General features: G+C 41.9%; 1 protein-coding gene across 4 annotated transcripts in view; it reads right to left on the reverse strand.

Moving 5' to 3' along the window:
- The window catches only part of HEPACAM2 (HEPACAM family member 2), a 42,603-nt gene extending 17,523 nt beyond the window's left edge, over nt 1-25,080 (reverse strand). For 3 of the 4 annotated variants that reach the window (XR_013537798.1, XM_020785211.3, XM_078378697.1), the window contains exons 1-3: nt 24,942-25,020; nt 16,637-16,987; nt 10,289-10,573 (exon numbers count right to left, since the gene is read on the reverse strand). Coding sequence is in view for 3 of the 4 variants with exons in the window: in XM_020785211.3 (XP_020640870.3) it covers nt 10,289-10,573; nt 16,637-16,987; nt 24,942-25,008 (703 nt within the window). In the remaining variant the exon portion in view is untranslated. Of the gene's footprint in view, nt 1-10,288; nt 10,574-16,636; nt 16,988-24,941 lie in introns of all 4 variants that reach the window. The other variant, XM_078378698.1, reaches the window with a different exon arrangement.
- Nucleotides 25,081-25,875: the final 795 nt, after the last annotated feature.

The following is a 25,875-nucleotide window of genomic DNA, read 5'->3' on the forward strand; positions in this document are numbered from 1 at the left end:
ATCTACTCTGACCTTAGTACAATTACAAAGCCTACTAGGAAATATTAATTGGGCTAGACCTTTCCTGGCTCTCACCACAAAAGAACTTTCTCCATTATTCGACGCTCTCTCTGGTCACACATCGCCGGCGGATGTCATTCTTATCACGGAGCCAATGAAGCAAGCGTTTCAACTTGTTTCTCACCGCCTTAAACTTCAAGCCGTTGATCGACTACCTCCAGACTCTTCTCGTCTTTCATGTGCTATTTTATCTGCTCCTTCACTCCCTACAGCCATCCTGTATGCTCCTGTCATGTCTGAAATGATTGCCATAATTGAATGGTTGCATCTTCCTCACACACCTTCTCGCAAACTCTATCCATTTGTCACAGCTGTGGCAGACCTGTTTTCTAAGGCCCGTTCTCGTTGTGTTCAGTTGATTGGTTCTGATATTGACTGTGTTTATTTTCCTTTCAGGCAAGGGGATGCTGAACATCTTCTACAAAATTCAGTTGATTTTCAAATTGCATGCGCCGACTTTCTCGGCAAAATCATTCCTAATCCTCCAAAGGACAAACGTATAACTTTGCTGTCTCTTGTTCCCTATACTTTAACCACTTGCTTTGCAGATCATCCATTGCCTACAGCGACTACCGTGTTCACGGATGGCTCACCAAGCAAGGGCGTTGTCACCTGGCAGGACGAAAGTGGTAACTGGGTTCCTCAATTTACATCTTCTCATACTTCTGCACAACGGTTGGAACTTGCTGCTGTTATTCTTGCCTTTCAAATATTTGCTCACCAGGACTTTAACCTAATTGTGGACACTCAGTACGTATTTCGACTACTGTTGCATTTGCCTTTCTCCTATCTTGCTCCCTCGATGGACAAGGAACTGTATGACTTGTTTTCCACTTTGCAGTCTCTGCTTCAGTCACGCATCAATCCGTGTTTTGTTTTTCACATTCACTCCCATTCTAATTTGCCTGGGTTCCTTGTCCAGGGAAACGCGGTGGCGGATTCATTTTTACATGACATCCCTGAGACCTTTCACCTTTTTGATGATCCTATTTCTTCGCATGGGATGTTTCATCAATCTGCTAAGACTCTTCATAAACAGTTTAATATTCCCATGGCTCAAGCTCGGGACATCATCTCAGCCTGTTCATCCTGTACTACCTCTCCTTTGAATCTGCCTTTTGATGCTGTTAATCCCCGTGGAGAACATTCTAATGAGATTTGGCAAATGGACGTAACTCATACTCCATTGTTGTCCCCGTTCTCTAAGTTTCATCTCACTGTTGACACTTACTCAGGTTTTATTTGGGCGACACCAATGAAAGGAGAAACTACTAGACACGTCATCCAGCATTGTGTTCGCACGTTTGCTGTCATGGGCCGACCAGCCTTGATCAAAACTGACAATGGGCCGGCTTATGTTTCAGATGCCTTTTCTCAATTTTGTAAACAATGGGGAATTAGGCTTAAACATGGGATTCCTTTCAACTCTACAGGTCAAGCAATTGTAGAGCGTGCTCATTTAACCTTTAAATCCCTTCTTCAGAAACAGACCTCTGGGAAGAATGTTCCTGTAGTTGACATCCCTATAGCTGTTGCTCATGTATTGTACACATTAAACTTTTTGCTGGTTCCTCACAATAGGAACCACACTCCTGTTGAGCTTCATTTTAGGTCCCAGGAGCAGCTGCCGCGACCCTTGGTGTCATATCGTCAGCCACCGGACCCTACCTGGAAGGGCCCGGCCGAGCTGATCACCTGGGGACGTGGATATGCGGCGATTGCTTTGGACAAAGGAGCTGTGTGGATTCCTGCACGATGTGTTCGACCATGGCGCACTGCGCTTCCAAAGGACATTGTGGACTCATAATGTGCTTAGTGTTATTATTGATCTTTTCCTGCGGTCAGAGTATTTCTTTAGGACCATGGCAGGACAATTATTATTTTAAAGAGATAAGTAAGGTGTCTGAAATTCTGAAGTGGCGCTACCTGGAATTATCGCAGTTTACTAAAGTTATCTAATTTCACTGAAGCCATGTTTAATGATACCATCCGTGCTTCAAAGCTTGTAAATTCAGAGCTCAGTGAACTATGTTCAGTTGCGTTGCAGAATCGCCAAGCTTTAGATGTCATGTTAGCGGACCTGGTTGCGTACCCTTGTTATGTATATCATTATTATAATTGTAATTTTAGTTATTTAATGTTGCGTTATTCAATGTTTGCCTGCTCTTGTATCTACACTGCTATCCTACTGTCGTTGAACCATCCCATCAGATTCTCTTAGCCCTAAGCGATTGTATCAGGCTAGATGACTATAATCCTTTGCTTAAATAAACAACGGAGGGAATGTTGGGAAATGGTTCTGCAGCAGCAGAAAAGAGAGTTTATTACTGTATGTAGCTATATCTATAAATCTATGTACTCTCCATATATCTATAGGCAACAGGAAGAAGCATATTTCCTCATTTCCTATTGCATTGTAATAGGATAGGTTTTGCTGTATAAGCTGTTTGATAGGCTGAAACTCTGCTGAAAGTAGGCGTTCTTATAGGCAATAAATCACTCTGACAGTGGCTGGAGAGAGCTGAGCTGATAAAGCTGAGGGAGAAACCGAAAGAGAAAATAGAAGAACACTGCAGAGAGAAGCTGTGAGGCAGTTCAGTTTTCTCCCCAGCTAACAGAAAGAACAGTCTTTCCCCAGCAAACTGAAAGAGCAAAACAAAGCGAAGTCTTCTGTCTTTGGGAGTCATTTATTTTTCAGCACACACTTCTTCGAGCCGGCCTCGCAATAGGGGGAAGCCTTTGGGTCGTGCACACACTCTTTCTCCTAGCATGGCTGTGAGGTGACAAGGTTCTGATTCTGTTTTAGATCAACCATAATTTAATATTTTATCTAAACTCCCAATTGTTGGTTCTTAACTGTGTGTATGTGATCTGAACTGGCCTGAGACATTTTGCTGCCTGAAGGACTGGAGAGTACTGTATTTCCTCCTACACTAGTTCTACAAATGAAAGTCAATCACAGTAGCAATCGAATCTTACATCAATACTGGTGACAGAACAATGTTCTCTGGTAATTTTAGGGCAGGAACCTAGCTTTGGGAGTGCAGAGCAGGCCATGTGACCCACACAGCTCTGTCTGCTCCTTATCCCTCAGCTTCCTCTGCTTGAGGCAGTGACCTCACCCCTGCCTGTTCAAAACGTCAGCTCTGGATTGCTCGGTGAATTCATGTTTAGATTTGTGTGCTGCCTAGCCCCACATATGAAGATTAAGAAATGATGCTCTTGTGTGTTCCCACTTTGGTGAGGACCATGGCAGGAGAGAACATCATGTTGTTGTTGTTTCAGCCTATATACTGCCCCATGCTTAAAGCACTCTCTGGGAGGTTTACAACATAATAATGCAAACAAGACTTTGCACTCCTTCCCCCAGCAAGCTGGGTACTCATTTTAATGGGGCCCTGATGAGAATACTTCCCTGAAATTATAAACTGTTCAGGACACAGATATAACTCCCGCTACAAGTTCAAGTGATGTACTTAGTTCTGGTCTCAGCAGCATTATCCACCCTCAAGATTGTAGCATGACTGTAGTTCTATAAGGCTACTGCTTGCTAGTCAGATGCAAAGAGTTACAACTGTTTTACTTGGCAGCTTCAAAAGGAAAATGTATTTCTTTTAATTCTCCTTGTCACTCTGATTTTAGTCCATTCTATACTAATAGAGTGTGGCCTGCATTTAAAGTTCTAGGAATATCATCTGACCAGCCATGTCCATTAAACAAACATCTTTACTGATCATGCCATAGTGAAACAGAGAAAAATGACTATTTCCTCATTTTGTATAGTAGAAGAGCATAGCTATAACACTACAAAAATATATACAAATCTTGACATCATACAGAAGGGTGAAATTCTTCTGTTTGCATAGCAAGGCAAATTGCATAAGATGTCTATTTACAGAAAAGAAAGACCAGTAAATTAGTTCAGGAATAGCTCTAGGTAAATAGAGATTATAATACTTACAGGAGCATCTGGTTTCTTATTTACTAGATAATCACTCAGGAGACTGGCACCTCAGAGATACACACTAGTCATCCAAATATTTTTAATTCAGAGCTACCTCATATGACTGATGGTCAAAGGGTATGTTACAAAATAGCACATCATTAGAAGCTGAAGTCACAGTTTCTGAATTTAAAAATGTGATTCCAGCATACATTTGTGTCTGCAAATGAATCCTGTATTCAACTTCCTGATGACCAATCACAAACCAAAGCATGCAATTTGCAAATTACAGGAGGTGTGAAAAGTTATAGTTTCTTATGGTTCTCACGGAATTCTCTTGTCCTTCCCTGGCCAATAGATCATTTTCTTCTGCTTGATATTTTTCAGCCTTCAGCTCTACTAATTGAATCAAATGTTGATACAGCAGGCAACAACTAATTTAACTACTGGATCCAATCCCTGAAAATCAGAATGGTAAGAGCAAACTTCCTCCTTTGGAAAGCTATCACATACACACTTCTTATGCTAAGAAAATCAGAAAGCTAGTGTTTATTAGAAAACTCATTGACATAGGAAAGATAATAGGAATCCTAGTTCTGGCTAGCTAAGATGGAGATGCATGGAGCCGCTGGTGACTCCTCATGTCTTGAGAACAACAATGTCTCCTCTTTCCTGGAGAAAGAGGATCAAAATGTGTGAAGGAAGGGACATCAACAAATGGAAGAATATTAGTCTAGGTACTGTAGAAGGAGGACCAGCATAGGTCACAGCAGATAAGACAGTCTAAGGAGCTTCAGGGAGTCTTTTTGTATCTCCTCACCCCATGTAAAAACATTAATTTTGTTCTATGTAAGCTGAGTTGCATCAATACTGGCGTTATTACTCCATTCTATGTAAAATATTTTGTGCATCTACTACTGACCCTCTTTCAGCATTTATATTATTTTGTCTGTTGTTCACTGCCCATCCCTAACATCTGCCATGTCAGATGGAGATATATTTCCCCAGAGCAGGAACTTGTCACATTTATAGTCTTCACAAGTTTTTTTTTTTTTTTGATAAGGAGCATATTCTAGAAGAGGAATGAACAACTTCTGGAGTTGGAGCCCATGCTGAATCCATTCTCACTGGAGGCCCCTGATTACTAACAATTTGGCAGTGGCTGCTGATATTTTCAGTGTCACTGAAAGACAGCAGCAACTCCATGGCTTTCTGTGGAAAAACCAAAGGTCATATAACACTTCAAGAACTATCTGGTTTATATTTTTATAAGCTTTCATGTGTCCAAGCGCACTTCTTCAGATGAATCGAAGTGGCAGTATTTCTGGAGGGAGTAAAAACATCTATCTCTAGCTACAGGCAGCCAGGCTAATGTCCTCTTTGATTTCCAACAATGCTTTTAGTGCAATATTGGTTCAGGGGCATTGTGGGAAATTTAGGAGGCTGTTATATACAGCAGAAGAAAGTCAAGGGGATCTAGAGCAGGCATTAGCAGTAAGTCCTCCACATTTGTTGGTTGTCAGGTGCTGGTCTGAAGACAACTATGAAATTACAGCAAATATCTTTTCTGTGCAAAGTCTTTATAAGAAGGAAATGTGCCTCCATCCCTCCCTCCTCCCTTTCAGGTTGTTGCTTCTAGTTGTGCATAACAGAGTTCAACTTCATCTATCTTAAGATCAATTAACTTGAGGGGCAATTCTGGAATGCCAAGAAAGAAAAGCCCAGATTAGCTGCTCAACTAAAACTGCTTATTTGAAATGTCAGCTTTGCCTGTTCGGTCTTGCTAGCACGTGAATTCTTTTCTATAGTACATATTAGATAACACGCATTTAGATTTTAAGAGTAGGTCTGAATAATTCTCTCTTGACAGCCCGGCCTCTTTTCCAATACTGTTCCCAGCAGAAGGGACCTTTTTATTTGGTGAAACCTATTTACTAAATGACGTGTAAAATAATAAATCATCACTTCTTAGCAACAATTTACTTCTCAGTGGGAACATGACCAATTGCTCCTGTCACCATGAAACTATTATCCATCTTGTTTCTGAACAGATGGCAAGTATTTACCATGAATGACCTTTATTATTACAGCAACTCGCCTGGCAGCAATGGCATATGGTATATGTAGACCCTGCAGCCTGTACTGTGTTCTTATTGAGAGAGTGGGTAGGTGGCAAATAGGGTTTTTTTTGTGTACTGCTGATAAAGTTTAGATTGAATTATGTGATCGGAAAGTAAAATTGGGCAAATGAGATGACTGCAGTTCATATGGCTTCTTTTGCGCTATTTTTTTGTGCTAGGAAGATTTTGTTCCTTACTAGCCATCAGCTCTGAGTTTATAAAGAACCTTTTTGGAAAAAAGAACACCCACACCTTGGAATTGTCTGGGTTAAATTGGATCATAGGGTGCTCAGTCATTGATTAATATCAGCTCTCAGCCTTTTAGCAAAATACTTAATATGGAAACTTACAAATCTGCACCAATGTCTGTAGTAATAATGTCACATTGTCACTGCATCACAGGTTTATCCAGGCCCTCCAGGATTTCAGATGAGGCTGGGCCATTTCATATAGCAAGCCTCCCCACCTCATTGTTTGGGGAAACATATATAAATGTAAAGAATGGCAAGTAAAATAACATTATTTAAATTCGTAGAATGCATGACAATCATGCCACTTTGGCTACTGTGAGCTCCCCCTAAGAGGTGAGGCCTGGCCCAAATGAACGTGCTGTCACTCCCCCCCCCCCGCCATAGGGCCTGGGTTTATATATGGTATCAGTTGGTAGGCATGAAAGAAGCATTAAGGGAACACAAAGCAACAATTTACAAAAACATATATGGGGTAAACAGATGTATATATGTATGTCAGGATTGGGGAATGATGGCCTAGAAGATTATTTTGCCTTCAAATCCCATCAGCTCCAGCCAGAATGGCCCAAGGACAGGAATTGTAGGAGTTGTAATTCAACAACATATCTAGGCTTCAAATACTACAAATCTCTAGTTGTAGCTCAGCAAAATCTGATATATTTTAATCCCTAATGGATGTGATTGATGCCTTTGATGGGTGCACAGCCATGGCAGGGAAAATGTACTATGGACAATATCAAAAGGGAGCTAGCTTGTACCGTTGGAAAGCGCTAAACAATAATGTCCTGCTTAGGGTAAGTGAGGAGAATCTTTCAGGATACATTATAAAGAGGTGTTCCATAATCATATGTTACTTTTATTTATAACCTCCCTTTCTTCCAATATAGCAACCCAAGACAGCTTTCAAAAAGATAAAAAAGATAGTTAAACACCACAATAGGTTGTAGTATTAAGACTGAAATATATTCATATATTTTAGAAAATTACAATATACTGAGATCCTGCTCCATAACATCTGAAGCTGGGTTTCAGATGTACAATACATTAAACATTTTCTAAAGAGTTGGGTTCAGAAGCATTTTATCCAAATTAATGTACACCTGTGTTTTTTTTTAAAGGCTCCTTACAAGTTGTGCATAGTGTTTGGAAGGCCTGTTTCCTTGATGTGAAAGTTCATTCAACTGATTTCCAGTTTCTGCCTAGTGTCATTTCCTACAATGGCCTATGACAGGTTGTCCTGTCTACCCAAATAGCTCTTCCTGTCCCTTATGATTAAATATGATAGCCAAAAACATTTTATTAAAAATATTTTAGGCACATGTGGTATTTTTACATGTGATATTGTTCTTTCTCCCTCCACCTCATCTTGGTAAAGGTAATGGTTGGCATAAGCAAGCCAACCCATAACTGCTGCTAATTTCTCAGCACTCTAAAACAGATTGATCTATAGATTTGTTGCATTTTTGTGCAAGCTTTTCTCCGTGGAATTTAGAGCAGCATGTTAAATGCTCAACTTTCTTTGAAGACAGGTAAGCTTCAATGGCTCACCCAGGAGTTTTAGAGCTCAGCTGGGATTTTAATTTCCTGCAGTGCCTCTCGTGTAGCAATCACCCCAAGGGCCTTGTAACAAATTCAAGTGGCAATTCTTAGCCATGCAGTGCTGTTGTTACTTCCATCCTCAACCTCGGCCAGATAAGCCTGCCCCAAGGCTCACAAACAGAGAAGGGGGCTCACCAGAGTGTTCTCCACCCCCCCATGACTCCCTTCAAATCTGAAGTCAGTATGCTGATATAATAAATTGGTTGCTAAGTAGGCTGTGCTTATTGACCAGTACTGACTAAACATTGAGGATTGATTACAGTATCCCTGGAACAATTGTTGCTGACATGAAGTGATGATAACTAGAAATGACCAAAGAGTCTTGTGACATCTTGAAGACTGAGCAGTTTTATTTGGTAGGAGTTTGCACGGCCTCTGATCCCTTCAGAGGCATGGAGGACAATATTCAAGCCACATGGCTATACTGTACACACATTGGTTAAGGTTATGAGGGTGGGAAAGACTTTAACAGGATTCTGAAAAATGACAACTGTATTTTTAACACTTATGATAACCTTTCAAAGAGCTGGGCAGGATAAACAGCCAATGTGCACTGCATAATAAATATATTTCCAGGAGGGTTCTGTTAACCAGTTCCTTGGAAGCTTATAGCCAGTAGTAACTACCGTGTTTCCCTGAAAATAAGTTGGTCTTATATTAATTTTTGCTCCAAAAACGCATTAGGGCTTATTTTCAGGGGATTTTTCCCCCTTGTATAACAATCTACATTTATTCAAATACAGTCATGTTATTTTCTTCTGGTTGATGCATAATGGTGGAGGGCGGGGTTTCACTTAACTGGGGCTTATTTTTGGGGTAGGGTTTATGTTACGAGCATCCTGAAAAATCATACTAGGGCTTATTTTCAGGTTAGGTCTTATTTTCAGGGAAACAGGGTAATATGATACCATTTTCATATTTTACTTTATTGCACCATTGTGCTGAATAAAAGACATGCCAAATAAAATGTATTGTCGTAAAGGCATTTTATGACTTTGCTGTTTTAGCTGGGGAAAAAAAAGACTAAGAACTAGAAAGGTATAATTAGAAATACAAAGTAAGGAGGGAAAGAGGCTGGACAGGAAGGTCATTAACCCAGAGTTGCATGTAACCCAGGGGCAGCTGGTAGCTAGCAATAGTTCAGTCCTTTCCTGTATAGCATAATTGGGAGCAAAAGGAGCCAAATGTCCAAATGCAAGGAGCTCATGGAAAATCATGTGACTGGTCCCATCATGTTACATGAATGGAAGCACCACTGCTATTGATTTAATTTATATATCTGCAAATGGGATTGTCTGAATTTTGGCTCATGACACAATCTTTCTACCATATAGCTTAAGGCTTTTTCATTTTGTTTTCTTTCGTTATTTTAAGTCCATATTTGCTTAACTTCACTAGTCTTTTGTTCTGCTCTTTTGGCGTATGTTTCCAACACCTTCAGAGTCAACACAGTGCTTTCAGGCGTAGATCAAGTAAACCAGTTTGCTTCCAGCTTGGTTAAACAAAGTTTTGTTTCATCACCCTTTATCCTGTCAGTCAAATCTTTCCAGTGTTCAAACTACTGGATGTAATTAATGTATATCACCCAAGTAGTATGATTACGCATGCTGGGATCGGATTAAAGTGGAGTGCACTGTCTGGACCAAAAAAGTAGAAGCTCAAAAAGGTGCATCCTAGTGATTGGTCTGCTCTAGTGATTATGTCATGTGGTCACCAGAAAAAAAGAGTGAATAAATCCATGCCCACAATGCACCAGATTGCGGGACAAATGGCCATCTGAACAAGGCCTTTGGAATCAGATTCAGTGAGCAATGGCCGCTGACCTCCAGCTCCTCCTTCTGAGCCCCCTCCACCTATTTTCTCTGAGCTAGTCTGCCACCCTCAGGCAACGTTAAGGATGCAGTTTCATTAACTGATGAAGTGAGCTTGACTTGCCATTCAGTTTGACGTCTCAATATGGGCCAGGTATTATCTTCTTCAGGCAGCAAAATGTTACGGGCCAGCTCTGCTGTTATTGAAATTCCCCTTAGTTACAAAAGTGGCTTGCCATTTTTATTGTGGATAAGGCCTGCAAGTTGACAAATTGTAGCCTACATCTATTTTTCTGATTTTTTAAAAAATATTATTTATGTACGTTTTATCCTGCCATGATAAAACGCCATGAGAGAAGGCAGGGAAATAAATTCAGTAAATGAAAGTTACTAAGAAGGTACCATTTGCTCACCACAACTTGAACTTTTTTAAAAATTTTCTCTCTCATTCCCTGAAATCAGCGAATATCTGCCACATTTTTTAATCGTATGCCGTCTACTCACAGTATATGGTTGGCATGATGGTATCACTCTCCATGGCACTGACAGGATTTGCTGCTAAGCAGCTGTAATTCCCAATGGCTTCCTTAACAACAGGGGCAATTGAAAGGGTGTCTTTGTTTACAGAAAAGGAGTAGTTAGCGCTGGCTTCAATAGGATTTCCATTTTTCATCCACTGGTAAACAATCCTGGTGCCTTTTTCCACAGCACATTTTAAAGTGATATTCCCCCTTTTCTCCACAACTCCAAAAGGGGGTTCAGTGTATATGAGTGGCTTTGTGACAGGCACTGTAATAAAGAAAGATAAAAGAAATTATAACCAAGGTATTTCCATCTTTTAAATAGAATAGGCCATTTGCAGTATAGTGGACTGAGCATGTGCAGGGGCTGGTAGGTACTGCATGCATGTACCTATCAGCCTGCAGTTGGCCAAGAGGACCCTGTAGATTCCCTGTGGGAGCAATGGGGCATTGAAACTAAAAGCCCTCTTTATTTTGTTCAGTATAAAAATTCGACAAAAATCTCCCAAATGACCCTACAACCAATGTTTGGAATTAACACAATGTTACTTGCTACACAAAAAACCAAACAGACTATTATGTTCATTTATAAAAATAATATTGTTAGGCCCTCATCTCCCCCCAAAGTAACATATTACAGTAAGTTATTTCCAAACTCTGTGTGCTAGGTTGTTTCTTTCTAACGCCTTACGAGAGTTTTATCCTACCTGCAAACGCATTTCAAAACAGCACCTCCTGCTTGCAACTCTGAAGTGGAACCATCTATTCTATTAAAGAGTTGACTCTGCCACTGCATTCGACTTAAACATATCCCATGGCAGGAAGTGCCATGGCTCAAAACTCTAGCTTGGATGAAGATTTTATAGCAACTTTGGCAGAGCCTTTGATTGTATTTGGGCCATTAGGGTTTAACCAAGAGGGAAACCAGATAGATGTTATAACATGCTCTGCAGTGTTGCATAATTTGGGAATTTACGAATTACTTTCAACTCTGCAAATAATGCACAACTTGTGTCTTTTTTCATTTCTTTGTGTTTCTCAGAGTTTGTTTTACGTTGTAAAAAAGGGGCAGGGAACCAACTGTCAGTATGTTTCCATCAATGTTGTTTCGTTTTCATGAACAAACCATTTTGTTTCACTGCTTGGGGGAATGTGGAGATATACAAAGTATAATATGGCTATGGGTCTTCCTCTCCTTTCTTGCCACCTTCTCTCATTTCTTTCCCCATTCATTGTAACTGTATTTCTGGTGACCACTTTCCAATATACTTTCCAACAGACCCTCTCATTCTCTTCCCTGTATGCCAAACAGTTCTGCCTAGTGATCAATATTAAGAATAACAAAATTGTATAATAGCAGTAGCAATGTTTATGCTTCATTCCATGCATATCCCTTGCACAGAAAAGGGTGGTCTTTTGTAGACACAGATCAGACCTAGTTACATATCCATTCTCCATAGGGGAGTATATGGTGGATTTGTGATCTGCTCTGCTTGGGTAAGTGTTTAACTTTTGTTCTTTTTGTTTCTCCCAAGTTTGTTGGTGGGTACATGTACCTTCCTGCTGGGCTGGAAGACATGGTGGCGGCATGGTTTTGAAGACTGGTTTTAAAAGTGGGGTGGTCTTTAACCTCCAACATATCCAACAACCTCTAGGCTTCTGGATTTTTTAAGGAGGGTCTCCACCCCCTACCCCCAATTATATGTCTCTGTCTCTCTCTTTCTCTCTCTCTCTCTCACACACATACAATTCCATTGTCAGACCATGCCAGATAGTTTACAGTGGGGTCTCAACTTACGAACGGCTCGACACGAACATTTCGACTTACGAACCGCTCTCATAGGAATATATGGACTCGACTTGCGAAGTTAGATTCGAGTTACAAACTCGTTTTTCCCCCCTTTTTTAAAAGCTAAGTCATCTTAGGTTAAAAGGAAAAAAAAGAAAAAACTCCCCCCTCTAGTGGCAGAAAGTGGAATAGCAGCTTCCCATTAGTTTCTATGGACAAAAAGAGCAGATATGGATTAAATGGTTTTCAATGCATTCCTATGGGAAATGAAGATTCGACTTACGAACTTTTCGACCTGAGAACTGCCTTCCAATACGGATTAAGTTCGTAAGTCGAGACCCCACTGTATAATGAGATGGGTGTTGTTTTCATGGGATGACACCAGGGCAAGGTGCTATCATGGCTTCCTCTATAAAGAGAGGAAACCAAGTTAAGGATGGTACTTTCTTACAGTAAATAGACTATTACAGTAAATAGTAGTTTATGACAGCAAGCTAAAATCGTCATTGCTAAATGCTAATATCTACCACCCCATTTCCTTTTGTCCATCCCATAACCCTGTAGAAACATAATGTGGGGTTGCAGAACAGAAATAAGGGTGGGGAGGTTGGATGGAGTAGGGGAATGAGAGGAATGGGCTATGAGGATAAAGGAATGAGTGGGAAATGGTGAAAAATACATAGGCAGAATCCTACTGAGATTTACTACATGGTGAACAAAATTTACACAAATCGTAGCAGTGAATTAGTTGGATGCCTGGTTACATCCTATATTTAATACTTTGTTTCCCCGAAAATAAGACCTAACTTGAAAATAAACCCTAGTATGATTTTTCAGGATGCTCGTAATATAAGTCCTACCCCCAAAATATGCCCCAGTTAAGTGAAACCTCGCCCTATAGTGCTGCCCCATGCATGCTGGAGTCTGTGGGTAGCATGTGGCCTTGAGTGTGGAGGTGTTGGATGTGTTGGAGTGGTTTTTGCATCGAGTTTTGGAGCCATTCTGGAAATATTTTGCAGAGGTTTTGGGACTTTTTGGAACTTTTTGGTGTATTCCTCAAGCGATGGAAAGGTAGGGAACTGAGCATCATCATTCGCATGTCTTTTACTGTGTGTTCTGTGTGTTTTTTGTTTTTTGTTTACTTTTTTCTGACCTCCAGAATGGATTAATTGGTTTTCAATGTGTTCCTATGGGAAATCATGTTTTGGTTTAAGAATGTTTCGCAATACCGGAAAACGCATTCAATTTGTAAACTGAGGTACCACTGTAAATTTTAAAAAAAAAATAAAACATCCCCTGAAAATAAGCCCTAATGTGTTTTATGGAGCAAAAAATAATACAATACTATGTCTTATTTTCAGGGAAACACGGTAATCCCTAACAGATTCTGATCACAATGTGTATCAGTAGGAAATGAAAATTTCGGAAAGACACAGAAAAATAAGGAAGCTGTCTAGATGCTAGAACAAAACCAAACAGTATGTTTGGATTATGTATATAGATGGATACAAAAACCCATCTCATTTCCCCTTCTGCAAGCCATCCCAACTACAGTGGACCCTTGACTTACAGACGGCTTGACTTACAGACTTTTTGAGTTACAGACTTCTCTGGCTGCAAAATTTAGGTTTGACTTGCAGCCTGAGAATTGACTTACAGACCAGAAAAAAACCAAAATGGAACAAAAACAGCCTGTTACGGGATTAATCGGTTTTCAATGCACTGTAGGTCAATGGAGACTTGACCTACAGACTTTTTGACTTGAGAACCACCTTCCAATACGGATTAAGTTCTCAAGTCAAGACCCCACTGTATACAAAGATTACAGCTGTTATGTGGGGAGAGGGAGTTTGATCCTAATTAGGAAAACTATGCAAAAAGAAAAAGAACTAATTCCCTTCACCGGTCCTGATTTAAACTGCACATTCCAGTTTAATGGCTGTGATTTAAACCCCTAAGAGATCCCAGTCACATGTCTTCTGAATTATATCAGGTTACCTTCTGTGTGTGTGTGTATGTATGTATGTACGTATATGTACAGTGGTGCCTCACATAACGATGTTAATTGGTTCCAAACAAAACATCGTTATGTGAAAACATCGTTATGTGAAGCACCATTTCCCATAGGAATGCATTGGAAACCGGTTAATCCGTTCCAATAGGAATGGATTATCCGGTTTTTTCCCTCCCCCCGTGGCTTGGATCTGACCCACGGCGGCTAACTCAGCCATGGCTTGACTCCCTAGAGTCCGGCCATGGCTGGGGTAGCCGCCGTGGCTCGGATCCAAGCCGCGGGGGGAGGGTGGTGGGATTGGAATGCCTTTCAGGCATCCCGGGCTTGGATCCCACCCGCCGCCGGTTAGGGTAACCGGCGGCGGGTGGGATCCAAACCCGGGATGCCTGAAAGGCATCCCAATCCCACCACCCTCTCAGCCTGCCCCCACAGCTTGGATCCAAGCCGTGGGGGGTCGCTGGGAGCGGACACCCCCCCACCCTGCAGCCGCCGCTTGAAGCCTCCCCGCGCTGCTTTCCCCAGCCATTCTCGGACGTCCAGGCGTCCGAGAACGGCTCGGGTAGGCGGCCCGGGCAGGCTTCAAGCGGCGGCTGCAGGGTGGGGGGGTGTCCGGAAGGTTTCCAGGCTTTCACCTGGAAACCTTCCGGATACCCCCCCCCTCTGTCCCCGCTGCTGGTAGCCTGCCCGGGCCGCCTACCCCAGCCGTTCTCGGACGTCCAGGCGTCCGAGAACAGCTCGGGTAGGCAGCCTGGGCAGGCTTCAAGCGGCGGCTGCAGGGTGGGGGGGTGTCCGGAAGGTTTCCAGGCTTTCACCTGGAAACCTTCCGGATACCCCCCCCCTCTGTCCCCGCTGCTGGTAGCCTGCCCGGGCCGCCTACCCCAGCCGTTCTCGGACGTCCAGGCGTCCGAGAACAGCTCGGGTAGGCAGCCCGGGCAGGCTTCAAGCGGCGGCTGCAGGGTGGGGGGGTGTCCGGAAGGTTTCTAGGCTTTCACCTGGAAACCTTCCGGATACCCCCCCCCTCTGTCCCCGCTGCTGGTAGCCTGCCCGGGCCGCCTACCCCAGCCGTTCTCGGAGGTCCAGGCGTCCGAGAACAGCTCGGGTAGGCAGCCTGGGCAGGCTTCAAGCGGCGGCTGCAGGGTGGGGGGGTGTCCGGAAGGTTTCCAGGCTTTCACCTGGAAACCTTCCAGATACCCCCCCCCTCTGTCCCCGCTGCTGGTAGCCTGCCCGGGCCGCCTACCCCAGCCGTTCTCGGACGTCCAGGCGTCCGAGAACGGCTCGGGTAGGCGGCCCGGGCAGGCTACCAGCTGGGGCTGGCTGACGCTTCGGAGGAGCCGCGGGGAGAGGCCTCCCCGCGGCCCCTCCGAAGCGCCGGCCAGCCGGCCGGCATTCTCGGGGCAGGCGCTTCGGAGCAGCCGCGGGAGAGGCCTCCCCGCAGCCGCTCCAAAGCGCCCGCCCGGAGAATGCCTGCAGGCTGGCCGGCGATTCAGAGCGGCTGCGGGGAGACCTCTCCCGCGGCTGCTTCAAAGCGCCGGCCAGCCAGCCGGCATTCTCAGGGCAGGCGCTTCGGAGCAGCCGCGGGAGAGGTCTCCCCGCAGCCGCTCCAAAGCGCCCGCCCGGAGAATGCCTGCAGGCTGACCGGCGATTCAGAGCGGCTGCGGGGAGACCTCTCCCGCGGCTGCTTCAAAGCGCCGGCCAGCCAGCCGGCATTCTCAGGGCAGGCGCTTCGGAGCAGCCGCGGGAGAGGTCTCCCCGCAGCCGCTCCAAAGCGCCCGCCCGGAGAATGCCTGCAGGCTGGCCGGCGATTCAGAGCGGCTGCGGGGAGACCTCTCCCGCGGCTGCTCCGAAGCGCCGGCCAGCCAGCCGGCATTCTCGGGGCAGGCGCTTCGGAGCAGCCGCGGGAGAGGTCTCCCCGCAGCCGCTCCAAAGCGCCCGCCCGGAGAATGCCTGCAGGCTGGCCGGCGATTCAGAGCGGCTGCGGGGAGACCTCTCCCGCGGCTGCTTCAAAGCGCCGGCCAGCCAGCCGGCATTCTCAGGGCAGGCGCTTCGGAGCAGCCGCGGGAGAGGTCTCCCCGCGGCCGCTCCGAAGTGCCCGCCGGGGGCCTATGGGGGAAACATCGCTATGCGAGTTTCCTCCATAGACTGCCTCGCTATACGAGGCAGTAGTTTCCCCCAGAAACCCCCTCGCTATGCGAATTCATCGTTAAACGAAGCATTCGCTAAGCGAGGCACCACTGTATATGCATATGCATATGTATATATGTATATATGTATATATATGTATGTATATGTGTATATATATGTGTGTGTATATATGTGTGTGTGTATATGTATATATATATATATATATATATATATATATATATATATATATATATATATATATATATATATATATATATATATATATATACACACACACACATATATATATATGTATATGTATATGTATATGTACAGTATATGTATATGTATATGTATACATGCATATATGTATATATGTATGTATATTTGTATTTCATGTCACTTACCATCAACAGTAACTCGAATCCTTCCACTTGCTGATATTGTCCGATTTCCATGGACATTGATTTTGACAATGTAAGTGCCTTCATCACTTCTGTTCAAATGTTTTATCAGCAAGGATGCACTGGGAGGCGAAAGTGTAAATCTGTGCATGTATTCTAAGTCTGGGACAATGGACTGATTCACAGCACTCAGCAGAAATATGTGGATAGTTGGTGGCTTCTCAAACAGCCATATTATCTGGATGTCAGAAACTGTAATATTGAAATTATAGTCAACTGGGAGATTGAGTGGCTGCCCTTCAGTGCCATGGAGTGTATGTGACGGAACTGTCAGCTTTAATGCAGAAGAAATACCTGTAAAAGGAACAAAGTAAAGAACGATTAAAATTTGAAATGCATACAGGCAGAGAACAATGGTTACTTTAGCTACTGTTTGTAATATGTAACATCTTAAAGATTTTCTGGGAATATGCACAACTAGTTTCAAAGCATATTAATAATAGCAGTTTTGTGTCCATAAGGTGGATTGTGTCATTAGCCAGGGATTTCAATCTTTACAGCAGAAACCTTTGTGTGCTGTAGGGTCAGAAGATCAGCAGTCGTAAGATTGAATCCAAGCAATGGAATGAGCTCCCGTCACTTTCTCCCAGCTCCTCGCCAACATAGCAGTTCGAAAGCATGTAAATGCGAGTAAATAAATAGGTACCGCCTCGGTGGGAAGGTAAACAGCGTTCCATGTATAGCCATGCTGGCCACATGACAACAGAAACTGTCTTCGGACAAACGCTGGCTCTACGGCTTGGAAACGGGGATGAGTACTGCCCCCTAGAGTCGAACACAACTGACTAAAATGTCAAGGGGAACCTTTACCTTTACCTGTTTTTCAGATGATAACAGAACGTTTAGATTCATTGAGGTTGTAAATTCTCTTGGTTGTTGTGGCTTTTACGGGCTCTTTGGCCGTGTTCTGAAGGTTGTTCTTCCTGACGTTTTGCCAGTCTCTGTGGCCGGCATCTTCAGAGGACTGGAGTAGGAACTATAGTCCTCTGAAGATGCCGGCCACAGAGACTGGCAAAACGTCATTAAGAACAACCTTCAGAACACGCCAAAGAGCCCGAAAAACCCACAACAATCATTAGATCCCAGCTGTGAAAGCCTTCGCGAATACATTGTAAATTCTGTCTTTGTATTATAATTTCTGTATCTGTAGAAAAATTTAAAACACAGAGCAAGAGTACAGCTGCATACTTTCAACCACAGAGGTATTTCAGATAAGACTGTATGGCTGTGCATATGCTCATTTCTTGTGTAGCAGAGGCAGGAGTGCCTCTTTGGCGGTCTAACTAATATAGCAACCGTCCTCCTACTATTCTCCTGTCTTTTAAAACCATCCTGGTTACAGCTATGGAATACATCCAAGCAAAGAACATTTGAAAAGGAACTCTTTTGTTTTGACTGTCAGCAAGAGTGGAACTGCCTGCAGGGGAGGACAGGTTGTTCTCTTTGAATATGGCCTGATGATTTATTCAGATATAGCCATGATTGTAAACCATCTGCAACAACAGAAGGAAGTAGGAAGTAGGGAGGGTTTTGTGCAAAGCTGCTTTGAGCTTATTTTTCATATATTAATCAGAATGTTGGTGGCATTTAAAATTTGCTCAGAGAAGCATCTCAGAGACCACTTCAAGATCTCTGCTAGGAAGTGAGCTAATAACCACCAGCACTGCCAGTATTAATATAACTTTATTTAAGTCACATTCATCTGATGTTCTAAGAATCTCCTAAAGGCTCTGGCCCTTAAAATTAAAATTCAAACCTGCCAAAATAATTTTCCCTCCAGCACCTCCTGATTGACAAACTGAAGTAGGATCTGGCCCTTTTATAAGATATGTGTAATTCAAAGCCACCACGTGATGGAAGATACACTGCTAATGTTAGAGAATCCACAAGGTCTAGAATGGAAGTAGTTAAATTGGTTCATTTATGGAATAACGAAAATAGTTCTATCTATCTGATAATGCAATATGATACAAATTATTTCTTCTTGCTCACCTCTAAGGTGTTGGGCTTTGGAACTGAAATCTCAGGGCATGGAATGCTGCCATTTTGGCAACCCTAGATTTTGGAATATGATCTTATGGCCTTATGACTGTTGCTAACTAGGAATGCAAGCAGCAATTTGTTAATCGGCACCTAATTGCTGGTGCCATTTACAAAATTACACTTACACTGATGTAAATTTACAGTAGGATTCCAGCCATAAATGCATGAATAAATAAAGCAAGTTGTCCTCAATGTGGCTACTTATATTTCATTGCCTTTATGTGCAAGCTGTGAGCAGGACTGTAGCTATAATTATTCCATTATATTTGTATTGAAGTTGTGGGCATTTACCTCTGAAATCAGCTTGGGTTTTTTGAATATATCACTCCATGCCTGCTGATATTTGAAAACACAGAAGCTTGGCATGCAAGCGCTTCTTGTTACCTCTGTTATCCGAACTCCCTCTTCATTGTGTTCAACCCATGCTAAAATCATATTAAAGCAAAAGTGGGAAAATGTGGCCTATATGTTAATGTTTGTATTGAGAGCAATTCCTTAATGTATGCTAAAAGTTCTTAATATTCCAGTCTTCATGATGGACTACTAGAATTATGTTTTTGAAATGTCAGCGGTTAGGCAGCCAAGAGATGAAGTGGGTACCTGTTCAAATATAAGGTTATATAGTATTGTATTTTCAAATGGTCTGCCCTCTTGGCAAAGCTTGCCGAACAGCTGCACTTTCTTGCTGGGTTTTTGTCTTTGATATAGTAAATTCACCTCTTGGAGGGCTATCATATTGGCCACTGACATTGTCAGACATTGGAAAAGATGAGATCAACAGCATCAGATTAAGAGAGATCAGATAAGAATGAGATGGCAATCAGTCTTAAAGATGTTTCCTACTACTGTATAAAAAATGAGAGTTGGATGGACTGGTAAAACACCCATATATTACTATTACAGAGATAGTAGCTTTCGCTTTCCAGCAACATTCCTTCAAGGTCTAGGTAATGATGTCAATGTGGAAACACCCATTGCTTGTGTGGTGTTCCACAAGTGTTCCTCTACCCAATGTGCATCTTCTTTATAAACAGAGGTATTATGATTTAAATATGAAGGACCACATCTCATCCTGAAACCCACCATAGCTAGACCACCAAGGAGAAACAAAAAATGTTGATCCATTTGAGCAAAACAGTTCAGAACGTGTTAAATTCCAGTAAGGCCAAGTCTGTTGTAAAGCTAATGGATGTGACTTAACCAATTCAAGACCAAGCTTGTTTGAAATACCTGAGATCATAAGAGGGATGCTTCACAACCTTGTATTGATATGTCATTGCTGGGGAAAATCCATATATCTCAACTACTCCGAAAACTGCAGCTACATTTAGGGGGACTGGGAAGTCTGATAAGGGCTGGTGAATGATGTTGGTATCTCCACAGATCAATATGTCTCATTGCTCACTATCTCGTTTCATTTCATTTTTTAATAAAGTGCAGCATTAGAGCATAAATGATGAGATCACGGTGCATATGTGAAATCTCAGCCTAGCCATGTATTCTTAAACTGAATATAGCCTTTATCAAATCACCATTTGTCTGCTTCAGCAACTCCCAATCTATTGGTAATATGAAGTTATAAAGACCTAAACCTTACAGCATTGTTGAAAAGATTGTTAAGATGTGACAGTGAAAGTCTCTGGAGAAAACCTTTTGAGCACAATCTAAATCCACAGATCAAATTTCAATCTCCAAATCTAATTTAATTTAAAAATCTAATTTAAAGACCAGTAAGGATCTGAAAGTTAAAAAATAGCTATATAGATTCCTAAGCAAGCCATAAACTTTCATAATCCCAATTATGCCCTTGAGATCAGTTTCTATGTGTTGGATATAAACAGGCTCGTTTTTTGCCAAAGTGACCTCCAAGTGAAACTCAGGCTGCATTTTGCTTCTATATCCGTCTTTAAGTATTAGTAAGCACAACATTGCCCTTGTTGACTGGAAACATTCTGCAGCCTTTTTGTTTGTTTGTTTAAATAAAACCAGTGACATCATATTTTGAGTTTTATGCATAAACTAAGATCACTATGGGAAAATGTTCCTCGTTTATATACATCTGGTTTTATGCAAGGGTAGTACCCTAATATGTAACGAAAGTTCTTTATATTATATACATTTAAAGAACTTTCCTTACATCTATATAGATTAAAGGAAGAAAACATATATATATATATGTGTGTGTGTGTGTGTGTGTGTGTGTGTGTGTGTGTGTGTGTGGTTGTTGTTGTTGTGGTTCTTGTTGTTGTTTAGTTGTTAAGTCGTGTCCGACTCTTCGTGACCCCATAGACCAGAGCACGCCAGGCCCTCCTGTCTTCCACTGCCTCCTGGAGTTGGGTTAAATTCATGTTGGTCGCTTCGATGACACTGTCCAACCATCTCATCCTCTGTTGTCTCCTTCTCCTCTTGCCCTCACACTTTCCTAACATCAGGGTCTTTTCCAGGGAGTCTTCTCTTCTCATGAGTTGGCCAAAGTATTAGAGCCTCATCTTCAGGATCTGTCCTTCCAGTGAGCACTCAGGGTTGATTTCCTTCAGAATGGATAGGTCTGTTCTCTTTGCAGTCCAGGGGACTCTCAAGAGTCTCCTCCAGCACCACAATTCAAAAGCATCAATTCTTTGGTGGTCAGCCTTCATTATGGTCCAGCTCTCACTTCCATACATCGCTACTGGAAAAACCATAGCTTTGACTATTCGGACTTTTGTCGGCAAGGTGATGTCTCTGCTTTTTAAGAAGCTGTCAAGGTTTGTCATCACTTTCCTCCCAAGAAGCAGGCGTCTTTTAATTTTGTGGCTGCTGTCACCATCTGCAGTGATCATGGAGCCCAAGAAAGTAAAATCCTTCATATGCCTCCATATCTTCCCCTTCTATTTCCCAGGAGGTGATGGGACCAGTGGCCGTGATCTCAGTTTTTTTATGTTGAGCTTCAGACCATTTTTTGTGCTCTCCTCTTTCACCCTCATTAAGAGAATCTTTAATTCCTCCTCACTTTCTGCCATCAGAGTGGTATCATCTGCATATCTGAGGTTGTTGATATTTCTTGTGGCAGTCTTAATTCTGGTTTGGGATTCATTCAGTCCAACCACTTCATTAGCTCTGGAGCTACTTGTCCTTGTCCTCCACTCTTCCTCAGTAGCATGTTGGACGCCTTTCTACCTGAGGGGCTCATCTTCTGGCACCATATCTTTTAGCCATTTGTTTCTGTTCACGGAGGTTTCTTGGCAAAGATACTGGAGTGGCTTGCCAGTTCCTGCTCCAGGTGGATCGCGTTTAGTCAGAATTCTCCACTATGATCTGTCCATCTTGGCTGTCCCTGCACAACATAGCCTATAGCTCAAGCCCCTTCGCCACAACAAGGCAGCAATCCGTGAAGGGGACTATATATAGTGACCCTTCCCAGCATTTTCTAGGTGTAGAGTTGTCAGAGATAGTCTTTCCTTCCAGTAGCCTTGTTGGATCACACAGCTTGGCGAAGTCCTTCTTATTGTTCTCTAATGCAAGGTGTGGGAGGGCTGCTGTATGTGTAAGCTGTAAGCAAAAAGACTGAAAGACCATTCAGTCTGAAAATATAATCAAAATAAAAAGTATTGTGGTGCCTTAAAGACTAGCAGATTTTTCTCAGTGTGATTATAACCTCTATGAAATATTGGTTTAGCCCAGAGGGATGAGACTAAGAAAGACTGGGGCTGTGAGTAAGAGATTTGAATCAGAAAAAGCAGGACAACCGAAGAGGCTGGAGCTGCTTTGTTGCCACTTAAACTGCTAAGCCTCTTAGCAACTTGGTTTAGATATAATTCCTACATCTTTGTGTTGGAGGGGTGAATACACATAGTGAATTCATGAATTGCATACAATTGAATTCATATTTCATTTTAGGATTTTGAGGATTCCACATGTGGAGTCGATTCTTTTATGCATTGGACTCCCAATCCAGTTGAGGAAGGTATCTTGAAGTTTTGTATTAATTTGATTTTAAAGAGACACCTGAATTTTGCAGTTCTATATGCAGCTTCTATTATAAAACTGTAAATAAGAAGTCGTTTTGTGAAACTGAGTTGTCAAGGCCCACCAATAGATTCCTCAGTAAGCAAACAAAACTTAAAGGCATTATATGAGCTTTTGTGGATCATAATACATGTCATCAGGCACATGGAATGAAATTTGTAGTGGCAGGTTTACTGTATATACAAGTATACATTGCAAGGGTGAAGATCAAGTGAAGAGAGTGTCTGAGGAAGTGGATTTGTCCACAAAAACTCACATTTAAACATAACATTTAATTTTTAAAGTGCCACAGCTAATCACAAAAAGCTCATTAAATCAATGTAACTTACAGAGGAATTGGCCATACCTGCACAGATTCAATGGGGCTACTCTAGTTGCAATGTATTGCTCTATTTCTGCTTGTATGTTCTAATTAATTGTGGTTTATATTTTGTTTTAACATTTTTTTCTGGGAAATGCCTTTCTCAGATTCTGCCTAAAATGTAATGCAGAAATATTTTAATGAACTAAATAATGTAATATAAGGAGAGGCCTCGTCCCCCCCCCCGCTACATTGTGAATCCAGCCTCATGGATGAAAGGACAGGCATGTGTACCACCTAAGCAAATATTGGTGTGGCACTCTTGCCCTTCCCTCTTGGCAACTGCTCCCTTCTCCTCTAGATAAGGAAAAAGAATAGAGTACCCCAAAGGCAGGTGCCAGAGATCCAGGCTGTCTCAGGTTAGACTACTACCCCAAAACTTGCTGGATCTTATGGTTGTGCAAAGCCATCAATCCTCTCACTTCCAGTGGCAATGTTCCCTGTGGACTGTGGTGTAGCCTATTAGCCATTCCGAGCCAATGAAGTCAAGGCTGACAATCTGGTCTTCGCTTTACTAACATACATGCATGTCATTTAAGCCATGAAACTGGAAAGAAAGTGTTTTTGATTTGAGCCCTTGTAGTGTTTTTGTCTTCAACTTCCATTTTATTGCTCAGAAGGCAGATGCAGCATGATCACCCTTTTTCAAAAACAACAGCAAAAAAAAATTGAGGGTTATACAAGACATGTTTCCTATGGAGACCAAACATGTTTATGAACCCTCTTTGTTGTTTAAGTATGAATGAATGTTGTTAACGGGGAAGAGAAATTAAATGTTAAGCCTTTCCTGAGTATAGAGAACATTTATATTGCAGACCTATTGAATGTCTGTACAGTAGATTCCCAGAGGAGTGTAGTGGAGAACAAGTTCGAATCCCCACCTTGGGTCCTTTTTAAAGGATATTTTTAAGACAAACAAACAGACAAACAACCCATGGAAATTCATTGGTGGGGTGGAACTGATAATACCACTACTTATATATCTCACTTACCTTGAAAGCCTTACTAGGCTTGCTATAAGTTAGTTCTGACTTGAAGGTACAACACACACACGCACACACACACACATAGAATCTCAAACTAACTGATTCTAACAAAATGCCTTCAGAAATTGCTTACTGATCTGTTAATCAGAGAGAAGTGTATACAGTATTTATGGAGCTGGGTGTATGGCAGTAATTATATCCATAAAAAACAGAACACATTAAAATTACACTACAAGAACTATCACACAAAGTAGAAAGATAAGCGATGCTTTATGAGCAGAAGGGTGAAAAGTCAGAATTTTGGTGGCAATGCCCTTGTGGTGGTTTCATGCTAACTCTTCTTTTATGTATGCAAGAAATAAATGTAAGTATAGAGTTATTATATTGTGTTACTGTGTATGTTGCCCTGAAGAGCAACTGCATTATTTGAATACTTGCAATAAGGCAGCAAGAATGTTCATTACATTCTATTTTCACACTACTTTTCTATTTTTCCAGGCAGATTGCACATTAAATACATAAATGAATCTAGCACAATCTTATAGATTTCTACTCTCAGATTAGTGAGGTTCACATCCAGTTATGTGGGTACAAAACTGCAGGCTCCCTAAGTAAGATACCAAGGTGGTGTCATAGCCAGTGACAAGCATAACAGCAAGATTTCAGCTGCAGTTATTGAATGGAGACAGATTTCTGTAATATATTTTAGATTAAAATAGAGTTCCATACCATTTGGAAACTGACAATTTTACAATTGCAGAGTTAGTCAAGGTAGAACAGTGGGAAGTATCCAATGAAGTATTGCAGAAAGAGCCGTCACACAGAAAACCACAGTAAAGTTTCATGTTCTTACCTAAAAGAAGAGCAGAGATTTTCAACTGCAAGTTGAAATGTAGTGCTAAAGGGCTCCATGAAAGCATCTTGTCGCTTGCAAACACCTTTTTTTGGTGTATAGTTGGAGCCTGATCCAGCAACTGTGGGTTATATTTGCTAGGGAAATCAGCAGTGAGTTATTATCAGTCCCTACCTTGTCTGGCCTTAGGTGATTTGAATATGTGTATACAAAAGACACAGGGAGTGGGAACACCTGTTGGATTAGTGTTCAACATCTTCATTGCCTTTGACCCTATCATAATTCCCCGCTCCGGTATGTTCACAGCAAATACAGAGCATGATAAATGGGGCATGATATGAATCACTCAGTACTGATTAAAAAAAGAGGGGGGTAAGGAGAAAGATCTTTTAAAACATATGCAGATTACATTAACACAGCAGCAAACAGTTTAAAGAACTTCACATAGAAGATATATTCACTTGCATGTCATCATAAAAATAAGAAAATGAACTGTTTTTTTTTGTTAGCCCATCTTTTTAGAAGGAGCTAGATATTATTGGTTCCTCATAAAATTAAGCAGTAAGTACTGTATTATTAAATCTAGTCTAAGTCAAAAGGAAAAAAAAATGTGAACATGATACATATATTTCTGTGGTTAATCCTGGTGCCAGCTCTAGGAGCTTACAGCCATTCAGCAGAGCCCTGTTAACTTTCAAAGGAAAAAGACTGCAAACTGAGCAGACAACTGAATGGGCCAGGACTGCAAAGTCTTGAAATACATATATTTGACTTACCTGGTCGAAATCCGAGGATTATAAATAGTCTAGCTGCTTTTGGTTGTAAAAAGAAAAAGAATAAAGAGGGAGGTTGTTTTATTTTTCCAAGCTGCTTAACACATAAATTAAAAATAAAACAAATATAGAAACTTATTCTGGTATTTAGGTGGGATCTA

This window comes from Pogona vitticeps, chromosome 6, assembly GCF_051106095.1.
Source record: "Pogona vitticeps strain Pit_001003342236 chromosome 6, PviZW2.1, whole genome shotgun sequence".
In the NCBI taxonomy this organism is placed as follows: domain Eukaryota; kingdom Metazoa; phylum Chordata; class Lepidosauria; order Squamata; family Agamidae; genus Pogona; species Pogona vitticeps.